General features: G+C 44.7%; 1 protein-coding gene across 2 annotated transcripts; it reads left to right on the top strand.

The window, feature by feature from the left end:
* The first annotated feature begins 6,210 nt into the window (after positions 1-6,210).
* rwdd (RWD domain containing 4) lies at positions 6,211-8,998 on the top strand. Of its 2 annotated transcripts, XM_030338795.1 has the most exons (8): positions 6,211-6,423; positions 6,669-6,749; positions 6,850-6,959; positions 7,117-7,267; positions 7,801-7,894; positions 8,001-8,050; positions 8,197-8,199; positions 8,299-8,998. In XM_030338795.1, the coding sequence occupies exons 1-8, from the start codon at positions 6,400-6,402 to the stop codon at positions 8,326-8,328; spliced, it is 543 nt and encodes a 180-aa protein (XP_030194655.1). In that variant the 5' UTR covers positions 6,211-6,399; the 3' UTR covers positions 8,329-8,998. The 2 variants fall into 2 exon arrangements, with proteins under 2 accessions (XP_030194655.1, XP_030194654.1); XM_030338794.1 differs by lacking the exons at positions 8,197-8,199; positions 8,299-8,998 and having other exon boundaries at positions 8,001-8,152.
* The last annotated feature ends 3,806 nt before the right edge of the window (positions 8,999-12,804 follow it).

Genomic DNA, 12,804 nt, shown 5'->3' with positions numbered 1-12,804 from the left:
TATTTGGGTGCAAGCTCTGATCCGTAACAGGTAAGCCAGCTCAGACCAATTACGCCCCTGCTTTAATCGTCACTCAAGGGCTTCGGGGTGCATCAGGAGTGCCGGCCAAAACACGTTGTTCTGCCTTTCCCGTGGGTGCAACGCTCCTGTCCTGGCACTTTGGGATTATAATCAGGATTCTGAATTTCCTGGTGAAAAAGGGAATTAAATGGATAATTCGCCTCTTTCCAAACACTGATGTTCCTCTCTACGATTTGAATGTGGTTTCACCTTTTGTCCTCCTGATGCGAGAGTGGCCATTGTCCAACCCAGCTCTGTTTAAGAGGTATTAGTAGTATTATTGTCACCGGTTGTTGGATGGAAAGGTCAAGCGGTTTCAGCCCGACAGGCCCCCTAATCTGTCCTCTGATTTATTTCTTTGAACAGCGTGTGGGAGAGAAAAGGGCACTCTCAAAAGTGTCGAAGGTCTTCTTCAGAGATGCTTTCGGTAAAATAAAATATATTTGTGAGTTTTTGGGGAAATGTTATTTTACAAGTCACATAATATGTAAATAAATGCAGTATTAAACTCCAAACCACCACTTTGTACCTTCAAAGCATGCTAATGGTATAAAGAAAGATCCAGGCTTATGGGCTAAAATAGCAGAAGTAACACCCAATAAAACCCTTTTCAGAAGATAAAATGACTCGCGGCAAGTTGGAAAATAGGATTTTCCATTCTCCTCTGGCATTAGAAAAAGGAATTACCTTCCATAATGACTTTTATTGACCAGACCTGGTCCTTAAGAAAAAGTGAGATTTGTGCAATGGCTGTCCAAACGAACGCACAAATGAATCATACCGCCGACAGTTACATCTACCGGCTATGACACCACGACGAATCCTCACATTGATTCAAACCTAATGCTAACTGTATCGGTCAACAATAGTAGAAAAATTAATAGCAATATCGACCACGAAGCGAAAAAGCAAACATCATCATCACAGCACAACGGCTTCATCTCAATGCGGAGTCGTCTCCGGGGTCTTGGACTGGATGCTCATCTCTCGGTCTGTACCGTGTTTTTGAGTCCTTCTCGTCCTGTAAAGCCCTACCAGGCATGGCCGTGGTGCGGCCTTGGCGTCAGAGGCTGAAGCCCAGAATGTTTTATGAATCGCCCTGGATCTAAAAACAAAGGAATAATACATAGACAGCCCGGAGCCATTCATCTGTCATTCCGATCATGCATTAAAGCCCTGGGAAGTAATATATCCTTGATAAAAAACACAAGTGCGTTTTGGGAGATAGACAGACAGACAGAAAGACAGAGAGGTAACCCTGTAAAAGGGTTTGTCATTGCACTACACACTGTATCGGAAATATATGTGTGCTTTTGGCTGTGTGTTTGACTGAAATTATTGTGTATATTCTAATTAACTATTAACTACTAATGTCAACGTAAAAATATTTCCGGTTGTCTGGTATTGTAGTAATTGTCAATTTATGTGTTATGATAGCAGTTTTCTTCTTCTATTCCATACTAATACTAATGACTTACAATGTAATATTGGCAGTTATGTGTGTGCGCGTGTGAGTGCGTACGTGTGGGTGTGAGTGTGTTGCTTTGATGGATTGACCTTTCATTATCCAGGAGGGGAATGAAAGGTGAGGGGGGGGGGGGGGGGGGGGGGGGGACAAATGAGGGGACAAATGAAGAAGACGAGTGAATGAAGATGAAATGATAAAGAGAAATAATAGTGTGATGATGACGATGTTGACAATGAAAAGCGGACAAATCATCTGCTGTCGTGGCACAGGTCGCCACTGGCAACCATACAACACAGGTTTGTCAGGAAGAGGGTAGAGGAGAAGTTTCAACCAGTTGCATGTAAAGTAACGTAAACTATCGATAACCGTTTTACGTTTCCTCCCAACAATGTCTCGAAGTGAAGTTCAACGTATTCTGTTGTTGAAATTCCCATTCAAATCGAATTGCCCTGACTTGCCCAAATGTCCCTGTTTTGGATTATGCGGCAGCGTCAATGCAAGAATAAAATGAAGATAAGATAAGATAACTACAATTAAACAAAGACCCGGAGGGCAGACCATTAAGTGTCGGGACATGGGGTCTAGAGGATTTGACCAGTAGCTCGTTAGACCCATTCTCATTGATGACTCATCATCTTTTGTTCCATAGTGATCAGGGCTGGCTGGTGGCTGCCCTCTCCGTCTCCGCCTATTCTTTGAATGCGAGTGTGGCTCCTTCTATCGATTAGTCCCTGGGAGCTGTGAGAGTCCCTTTCACCACATCTCAGTCCCCAGCATCAACCGGGGCCACAGAAGGGGAGGATCAGAGGTTGATCCCGGCCAACCCCCAGCCTCGAGTCCATCATGTGGCTTTTGGTTGTCTCGCCCGTTAAGACCCAGGGACACCTGATGAAACTCAAGCACATCGGCTTGTTGTTTGTTTGTTTGAATACTAAAGAACCATTCTGGGGCCGGAAAGATCAGAGCAAGGCTCCCTGCGTCAATAAAGCATAATGTCTATCGTCTCCTTTTTCTGTGAATTAAGTATTTCTTCTCATCCTCTTCTGTAGTTTTAGCACGGCTGCAGTTTCAGCACTGGGCCTCTGGCCTGGCTGAACTTCTAAATGATGACTACTGTCATTTCTTTATGACTAGTTTGCGTGCGTGCGTGTATGTGTTAAAACACACACACACGCACACACACACAAACACACACACACACAGCTCAATCATGTTAGATGTGCTAGGCACCAATACCTCTCTCCCCCCCCCCCAGTACAAAGAGGGCTCGTACTGTACATGTAAGTTAGAAGAGCCGAGCCGGAATTGATGATAACCGCAGAGAGAAATTGGAAATAATAAGCAACCATATGTGGCGCGTGGTCCGTAATCAAGCATGGCTCGATACACCAAAGCCCATTTGTTTAATTTACACACTGTTCGTTTATGTTAATTGAATATACATGGTGCTAAGCAACTCTTTCAGTCGCTTTTTCAGAATAAACTGCGCAGAAGGAATTAGGTCTCCCGTTACCGGCAACAAAACAATAAAAACATTGATTCCAAAAGTACTAAATACATTTAGTATCGAACCCTCCGGGAGTGGCTTTGAGATGCATGCGCCGACAGGCCTCCGTATTCATTACACGCTTCAGCGGCTCTATAGGTAGACCGAGATGGATATCGTGGACGGCTGGAGGCTGAACACGGTGAGGAAGACACCGTATAGGTGTGCACCTGCCGGGTAGACAGCTCCCCCGTTGGGGGACAAAGAAATGTATTCAGCTGTGAGTGGGTTTGTGCAACGCAGAGAACGCAGTCTTTTAGGTCGGAAGCGGGAGGCAGGGTTTCACCAGTCGTTTAGCTAGCATACACGCTGAAACCACGGGGAGCAAGGGGAAGGAAGAGCAAGCAGTGGTGATGATGAAGATGATGATTTCACGCGCGAGCCCATGCCTGGGCTTATCCTCAAAGGATAAACACTCTTCCAACTCCCATTCCACCCCCAACCCCCCCCCCTCCCTCCCTCCCCCTCCCTCCCCGAACCCCAACAAAACTAGAGATGTTTGCCACAGGGGGTAAAATGTCCCGACACTGAGCTTAGTAGATAAGGGGTTGAAACATAGGTTTTAAATCTACACCAGATGCTGTGTATATGGACACGATTGCAAAAAAAAAAAAGAGACTAAAAACGTGCCGGGTTGTAGGATGGAGAACGTGCCTCCTACCAATTTCAAATCATTTATTTATACCCTGGTATGTTCCTGTGGCGTTTTGTGTATTGCCTTTTTGGAAATGGAATTCAAATGAGCGTGTGTGTGTGTGTGTGTGTGTGTGTGTGTGTGTGTGTGTGTGAGAGAGAGAGAGACTTCCTGTCTGCAACAAATAAAAATGCAAACATTTGGTAGCGTCTAGGGCTGATGTTTATAGCAGACCTGCGCCGCCTGGGGAGTCCAGCACTCTTCTCAGCGTGTTGGCCCAGTTTTATCAATCAGATATTAGCTTGAACCCCCCATGACAGACAGTACTGGGGCTATGCTGCAGGTTCCCCCTCCCCGCCTTCATTCAAACCTGCCTGTACCCACACGTACCCCCTGTTTCTCACAGCCTGGAAGTGCTACCGTTTTTATACATTTTCTGGTTAGAGAAAGAAAGAGGACAGAGAGAGAGAGAGAGAGAGAGAGAGAGAGGGAGAGAGAGAGAGAGAGAGAGAGAGAGAGAGAGAGAGAGAGAGAGAGAGAGAGAGAGAGAGAGAGAGAGAGAGAGAGAGAGCAAAGACACATTAGAGAGAGGGGAGGGAAAGAGAGAAAAGGAGGGGAACAGTATGACAGAGAGAATGAGAGTAGGAAAGAAAGAGAGAAGGGAATATGAGAGTAAGAGTGAGAGAGTGAGAGAGAATCCTTTATTTGGATTGCGTCTCAAGAGTAACCGTGCCAATTTAGAATGTGCCCCTTTCGGCCAGAAATCATCTGCATAGTGGATAAGTTAATTAAGAGTGAGGGTGGTGATAACAGGCCTTGTATTCTGCCTGTGAGGTACAGTAATTGCATTTCAAATTTTGTTTTTATCAAAGAGCCGCACTCGAAAGAGATAAGACTCCTCAGAATGGCACCGAGCCAACTTGGCACAATGTGCGCGACATAATACATGTTCAATTAAAAGTGAGAATACAAATACATTATGAAGGGTGGCTGACTCCAGACTGACTCAAAGGGTTAACTGTGACCCCAGAACCAGGGCTCCAGAACCAGGGGGCCCATATCTCAAGGGCTGCATTCAAAAAACATAACCAATGAAATGACAGTGCTTTCTCTTACATTAGTTTAAATTACTTACAAAACATGACAGTCCCGCTCTCTCATTTATCCATCAGTCGCTTGGCAGGAATCAAGCCAACAATGGGATCTTAATCAAGGGATTACTCAAAATTAAGATGTTGGCCTTCTGGTTGAGTTTTTGGATTCTATTCAGATATTATTTTATCCTTGGTTAACAAGCGATGCAAGCTAATTTGTAGAATAAACGACTTGATAGTCAGGTTTTGTTGCATTTATAGATTGCAATAATTGTATAAATCTGGGGTGGTGGATAACGAAATAAAGCATGCATGCACAACAACAATTCATTCCTGCTCATGCCAGGAATATCCATTCCCAGCCAATCACCATGGGCCCATGAGAGGGGAACATCAAGATTAGGTTGTACCAATCTCAGAAATGAAACATTTACTTAATATTTATGTTGGTTTTCTATAATGTAAAATTTAATTATTGGGTGACACCAGAACGCCTACACCAGACATAAAACAATTATCTGGGAGTCGATTTAGCGATGGCAATCTGCACGCTAGCATAAGGCGTTGAACATGAGAAATGTTAAATCACAGGGCACGGATGCGAGGGAATGAACTTCAGTATTCTTTCTCCACTTGGAATGGAAACGGCAGCTTTACCTTCAATTAACTACACGCTTGAATCCAATTTGACTGAAATTGACAAAAGGGCTCGGAGCATTTCCCTTCTTGTGTAAATGTTAATACTAGGTATTAAAGACGGCCACGGGAGACGGCATTGGCTTTGATTTACTTTCGAATCATACTCCATATGCAGCAGCAGGGACTTGGGGGGGGGGGGGGGGGGCAAGTTGGTAATCTTGGTTTCAGCAACTGTATACAACGCTGGGAATTATAGAACATATGGGACCACAATAACAGGACTGGACTACTCCAAATTTGATGCATTTAAACTACTTGTGAGACCATCGCAGGCCTTCACACTGTCTGGCCCAGCCTCAACACCTAACCCAACCACACAGACAGACAAATAGCTGCAAAAGGCTCACATCCAAAGCTGGCTTACTCGGGGTGGGGTTGATACGTGATTTTACCATGGCTATTGAGTGCACTCAGCATTTCCCAGACACATTATCTCTCGCAGTTAACCTTGTAGAAATGTACCATCTTTTTTTAAGTCTAACTATTTAAAAAAATGAAGTCCAAGCGCCACCTAGTGGTACAATCAATAGACGGTCGTTTCGCTCACACTGCGTGGCTAATGGTTCGGAGTTTAAACAAATCTGGTAACGCGGATAAAATAATAAAAACATGTACAATCAATAATAATGTGACAAACATACGAATAATAATGACACATAGAAATGCTCTTTTCCACTTACTGATAGGCGGAGTTGTCATAGGGTTCAGAGTTCATGTATAGTACGCATGCGCCGTACATATCACGGTGGCCGCTCGTCAACTCAGCTATGATAGTAGAAAATGTATATTGAACCTTAACTTCTGCTTACAGTAATGAGACGGTAACTTCACGTATTACAGTTTTTATTCGAAAAAGGACTCTAGAAGGACACTAGAGTCAGTCAGCTTCTGACAGAAGATGACAGCCAACGAGGATCAAGAGGTATACTGATAATGCGGGTTGCTAGCCAGCTAACTAGTCGCTAAGTAATTATCATTGTGTTTAAAGGCTATCTGTTTGTGTTTAGTTTGACTAACTACTGTCGCGTAGGGGAACATCGATAGACATGTCCGTCCTAAAGGAATCGCAGCTCTACTCTTCATTTGAATACATTTGTGAAAACCATGTGCATCCCAAACTGGTCAGCTCGTCTCCTCACTTAACCAGTTGTTTTAATGTGTTTTTAGATGGAGTTGGAGGTTCTCCGCTCCATCTACGAGGGGGATGAGTGTTTCAAAGAGATCAGCCCTGTGTCCTTTCAGTACAGGGTGAGTTGGCCACTTGTTGAATCAATGTAATGTAATGTATATGATGGAAATTAAATCCGTTACCTTTTGCTATACGAGTGACGAGTTTCTTTCAACACAGGTGGGAGAACTTGATGACACCAAAGCCTTCATTCTTGATTTCACGTGGCCGGAATCCTACCCAGCTACCGCCCCTCAGATATCCCTAGTTGCATTTTTTAATAACAGAATGTGAGTACCAATCGAAATCTGACATTTCCAGATTGAAATCCACAACGGTTGAACCATGTAGACCTCGTTTAAGATCAAATCAAAAACCCACTTCTTAATTGTTTATCTTATTTTTCTTACTTACTTTTCCTCACCCCTCCCAACTCTACCGCCACAGATCCTCACTGACGAAGCAGCAGATTGTCTCCAAGGTGGAGGAGCAGGCAGAGGCCAGCCTGGGCGAGGCCATGATGTACACGCTGTTTGAGTGGGCCAAGGAGAACCAGGAGAGCCTCATGGAGGATCATCAGCCCGTCGTCACCGCTGTGGTCAGTGGGCTCGCTGGACTTTGTGGGCTTAGTCCTTTTGAGATACTTCTGGGGTATTAGGAATCGGAAACTTTCCGCCCGTCAGACCAGAACTGTGGTGAATAGCCAGAACTCTAGATGGAAACGTGGGTGTTCAGGGTTTGACAAACAGAATTCCAGGTGTGTGAAATACCTCTGAGGTGAGAGTATGCCTACACTCCCTAGACAACACACATACGCAGTGTTGGAAGTCCCTGTGAAAGGGGACACAAGCAGAGAGAAAGACATGATGGATATACACATAAATGCAGTTTTAAGGGTGTAATCTCACCCTTAAAATTCGTTCCAACTACCCTAACGGTAGCCTGAATGTGCTGAAGCACATTGGACTGCCCCTTTAACTTTGGCTTGACTAGCAAACTAATAATGAAATGCAATGCTAAGGCCTGGAAGAGATAAACAATTAATTAGCTTGATAACAGATCAGACAATATCATGAGACCCATATCATATTTCAAATATATTAATCACCAAAATCTACTTTCCGGATGCAGATCTCCAATGACACGACAGCGACAGAGGGCAAGAAAAAGGAGAAAAAGGAACAGCTCACAAAATCACAAAAAAGGAGGATAACTTGTAGGACGGGTAAATTGAAAACCTATTATTTCAGATTCTAAGGCTGTTCCAGCTCAAAGATGATTGCATGGAATCGGTGAAGAAGCAGTGGATTAAACTATAATTTACGTTTCAGATAACAAGGGGGAAATGCCCCGAGGCTGGGACTGGTGTGACGTTATCAAGGTACGTTTTATTTATTTTGTTTCTCCCCTTTACTCCACTAGATGCCAATGGTTGACAATGTACAAAATGACCTGTTCTGTCATATAACCTGTCAATATCTTTGTCGTTTCTTTGAATATGTTTACACTGACGGATTCATCTTCCAGCATGTGAGTAAAAACCTTTCTGGACATATTCATGCATATATTTTCCTCATTACAAAAACAATATCTGACACTTTGCTTCTAACTATTTGTTTGTTTTTTTAGCTTAGCAGAACCGGAGGGATGAACGACTAGGTGAATACTGTGGAAGAGAAGAGGGCGGATTTAAGGTGCCGGGCGTTTACAAGACGGATTCAAGTGGATTGTGCAGAATTCAGTTCGGCCCCCTAAATCCAACAACACCGGCTCGCAACTGAAGAAGCTGCGATCACGACCGCCGAGTCCTCGAAAAATGTCGCAGTCCCAAAGTTTAAAGTAAAACCGCTCGTTTCAGCACTCGATCGGAGGCCAGAGCCATTCTGTGAGGTGTAGGTGTCGCACGGCTGTTTAGGAATTCTTCTTATCAAAGAGGGTTTTAGATTCACAAACAAACCTTGTGCTTTTCTCTCCCCCCCCACCCGAGTGTTTGGTTTTATTCACGTTTTGATACCGCTTATGGTGGAGGGCTAGGAGGAGGGGGAACAGTCACTATAACGGTTGGATGAGACATCGAGTCAGTTGACAGTGTTGTCATATGGAAGATGGATGTGCACCACTGCCATTGTTGTCCTACGATGCTTACCTGTAGTCCTCAAGTGATAAAAAAACAAAAATACTGCAGCAACCTGATGGCCTTCAAGGATGCACTCAATATTTTACGTAGTATTTATAACTATAAAAAAACATTTAATTATTTGACAAGAGTGTGGTCCCCCTTTAAAGTTGACATTTTTATGGAAAAATAAAAAAACAAATGCACTTTTGACTCGTGTGTCGGAAATTCTTCTTTACAAAGTTTATTGGCTTTGTTCAACGCATGGCAATAAAAACAACTTCATTCTGTTAAAGGTATTTTCATTTCAATGTTTGTTTGCTGTTTGTTGCCAGGTTTCTAAAGTTATCAAACTGAATAGTAGAATAGGATACAAATATTTCTCTATTTACTAATTACTCCTGTTATATTAAAATAATAAGTAGGCCTAAGTAGCTTATACTGACTTAATGCCACCCATCTGTCTCCACTAACATGCATCACTGGGCTAACATAAAACACATTAAAAGTTCACTTGTGGCATGCGTTTAGCGCTGCACAAGAACTCCGCCCATAAATTCTCTCCCAGCAACGTCGGCTAGGACAGCTGGGGAGCGTATAGCCTACTGTAGACTCGTCCCAATAACACGCACCATGGACAGCAGCCCTGGGAACGGAATACACAAAAAGAGGAGAAAGGTAAATGAGCCGAGACTTATTGAACGCCTTTAGTTATTTTGTAAATTAAAGTAATTTATGTTGCTGCCCAGGTACTTTCAAATGCAATGGTCCAAATCGTAGATATACCTTAGGCCATATAACAGTTTAATTTCCTATAGAAGCGCGTTAATAGTTGAACAACTTGAAGTCTCGTCTTTAAGGGGGTTGGGGGTAGCAGTTTAATCTCATGCATATTGAGTGTGTTTCAATGCAAACAAATACATCATCCTACAAAAATAAACCACCACAGGCGAACATTAAAGTGTTATAATTGGTCGTCATTGTCCTGCAGGAGGACAAACGAGTTATACGATTACCAGCCATTCCCAACGCTCCCACTTCGCTGTGCCAGGTCTGTGGTTTATCGTAGCAAAAAAAACTCCCTCTCCATGAGAACTGTTACCACTAAATACTCCAAAACAATCGATCCCTGCTAGTCTGAGTGTCAGTAGCTAACACAAGACTCATCATCCCCTGTGAACCACCTAGGGGGGCAAAGAAAGGCAGAGCACATCCCAAAGACTGCACAAGCTCTTCTTCTCCAACTGTCTCGCAGACTTTGGTCCGCTGAAGAAGACCAGTAGGACAACGAACAAGGTGATTTGTCGTGATGTATTGAAGTTAACCTATTTGATCGGCCCAACGTGTTAACAACAGTATCTTCTTGTATGTGTGTTTTTGTATTGTAGTGGAAAAACTGGGACATGCATGTCCCAAAATTGAGTCTAGAGACGGAGCGCTCCATCGAGGATTACCTCAGAGTAAGAACTCAAGACCCAAATACCTACCAAACTGCCCTGTTGATCTACTATAATGTTAATCTTGCAGTTGCTTTTTAAATTGTGTTACATTTCTTATATCAATTTATTCATTCATTTTTGTATCCATGTGCATCGGAGGTATAAGGTCGTGAAAACAATCAAAAAGTAAAAATGATATACAATACGTTTTGTGTTTTGTGTTATGTCTTGGAGGCCCTAGATACACCCAACACTATAACTAGCCTAATCCCTGATTCCCCCTGCCATTGTTTCACCCTGCAGCAGCGTCTTGGACACAATAATCCGCTCTCACCTTACACAGAGACTGACGTGCTGCACCTGCTCGGTACACCACAAGCTCCTTTCTACAAGGTGAGGTTACAGAGGTGACCTAATCATGTAACGTCAGTCACCAGGGAAATGTCTAATCACGCTTGAACACCTTGTCAACTCACCGGCTGGCCCTGACCTAAATGGAGAGACTACAGGATCTTTAAATCTAAAATAACCGCAGTATAACACAGGGGGATGCATCCACTGCTATCTTCCAATTATCTTTAGAATGTCAAAAAGTATTTCCATCTCAAAGTCGGCTCACAAGCCCAGTCTTGGACACACACACACACACACACACACACACACACACACACACACACACACACACACACACACACACACACACACACACACACACACACACACACACACACACACACACACACACACACCTTTGAATGTATTGTGTCATGGTTGTGTGCATTGATTGGTGTCAGCCTGGGGCTGCCTTCTTAAAAGATGAACTTAAACTCCAGATGGTAACTATAGGCAATGTTTGTAATCTCAAGAGGCATGGCTGCAACAAAATGACACCTACTGTTTTAATATATTTTTAACCGCAGGACATATGTCGGTTTCTAAAGCAAGTCAAGTATTAACATAGCGCTTAAAGCTGCTGTAGGTAAGATTTGAGAGTTGTTAAGAGAGAGAGCAGAAGAGAGCAAGCTTTTAAAAGTAAACAACCCAAGGGAACAATCCCTTCCTTCCCTCGTATGTGAGACAGTGAAAGTAGTTGCATACAGGTACCTGTTATTAAAAGTCAAAGGGGGTTCACCAAAAAAATCAGGGAGAGGAGAGGCCCTGATTGGTCAGAAATGAGACAGGAATTGTCATGAATCTAAATCGTCTCATACAGAGGCAGTGGCAGTCAACAGATGATAGATATTATCACACAGCTTTTTCCTCTTTAACAGCTTAGCGATGGCTTTCCATTTTTTACAAATTACATTCAATTCAATTTAACTTACAGACAGTAGGCTACCTTTAACAGCCATCACAGAATCACAGTCAGAGGAGGACGGGCCAAACCCTGACTCAACCCCTAAGCAAGACAACCAGACCCACTCCTGTCCAAACCCTCAACTAGCACCATAAAGAGACCCATTTCCCCCTCTCCTTTATGGCGCCCACAGCGTAAGACCCTCAGCGCCATCAAGTCCCTGACCGATCAACACGAACCGCACGGCTCCCATGAGGTCCTCATCAGAAGCATGGCGGCTCTGGGCCACGAAGACGGGGAGGAGGAAGAGGCGGGGCCCGGGGAGAGCGCGGGCGCCACGACGACGTCCAACGAGAGCGGGCCACGTCTGTCGGCCGGCTCCGACGGGAGCCCCGAGGGCGACGCGACGGAGAGCTGCCTGTTGCCACGGAGACCGAGGCGCGTCGGTCTGGACCCTTCCGTGTGTCGGGGGAGGTCTGGTGGGAAGGAAGCTCCGCCCTCTCCCGGCCAGGAGCGACGGTTCATGGTGTACATATGTGGCGGGTATAAAGGTGAGGACGCACGTGGCGGCATCTCGTTGATCCAACACCCGACGGCTTAAACAATGTATCTGGGCTGAACTATATCACCCAACGAGCCTTGACCAAAAAACATCTGGTTTCAAACCCGAAAGATGATGTTCATCATTTTTGGTCAATTTGAAGCAATTATGGACAGCTATGATAGAGAAAAAAAAAAGATGTTGCGATACTATTCCAATAAGCTCAAGGCTACTTGAGTAGTTAATGGAGTTGGAATTGAAGAAGTCCTTCAGAGACCAATGCTTACGGTTTGAGACTTTGAATTGAGGCGGCTACTCTCTCTTGTGTGAGTGTGCTTTTGTGCGAGTGTGCTTTTGTGTGTGCGAGTGTGCTTTTGTGTGCGTGCGTGTGTGTGTGTGTGGTGTGTGTGTACTTGTGTAAGACACGGTGGCGGAGAGGAGTGCCCTGATGGAGGGCGTCTACCCCGCCCTCTACCGTCACTGTAAGCGGCGGGGCTTCGACTTCCGGATGGTGGACCTGCGTCAGGGGGTGGGGGGCCCCACTGCCAACCGCCACGACACCGCCCGGATCCACCTGGAGGCCATCCGGCGGTGCCAGGAGACCCCGGGGCCCAACTTTGTGGTGAGGGCTCAGAGCGAGTCGTCCTGGTTGTTCTCAGAAGCTCACTAAGACGCTCTCCCTCTAAGGCCGTACCGAGCTTCCAGGCGCTCCCGCAGCTCCTGTCTGTAGCTTGCTAGCCCT

The sequence above is a fragment of the Gadus morhua genome, chromosome 17 (genome assembly GCF_902167405.1).
Source record: "Gadus morhua chromosome 17, gadMor3.0, whole genome shotgun sequence".
Classification (NCBI taxonomy): Eukaryota; Metazoa; Chordata; class Actinopteri; order Gadiformes; family Gadidae; genus Gadus; species Gadus morhua.
Note: the sequence above shows the minus strand (reverse complement) of the source record. Positions and strands in the feature narration are given on the sequence as shown.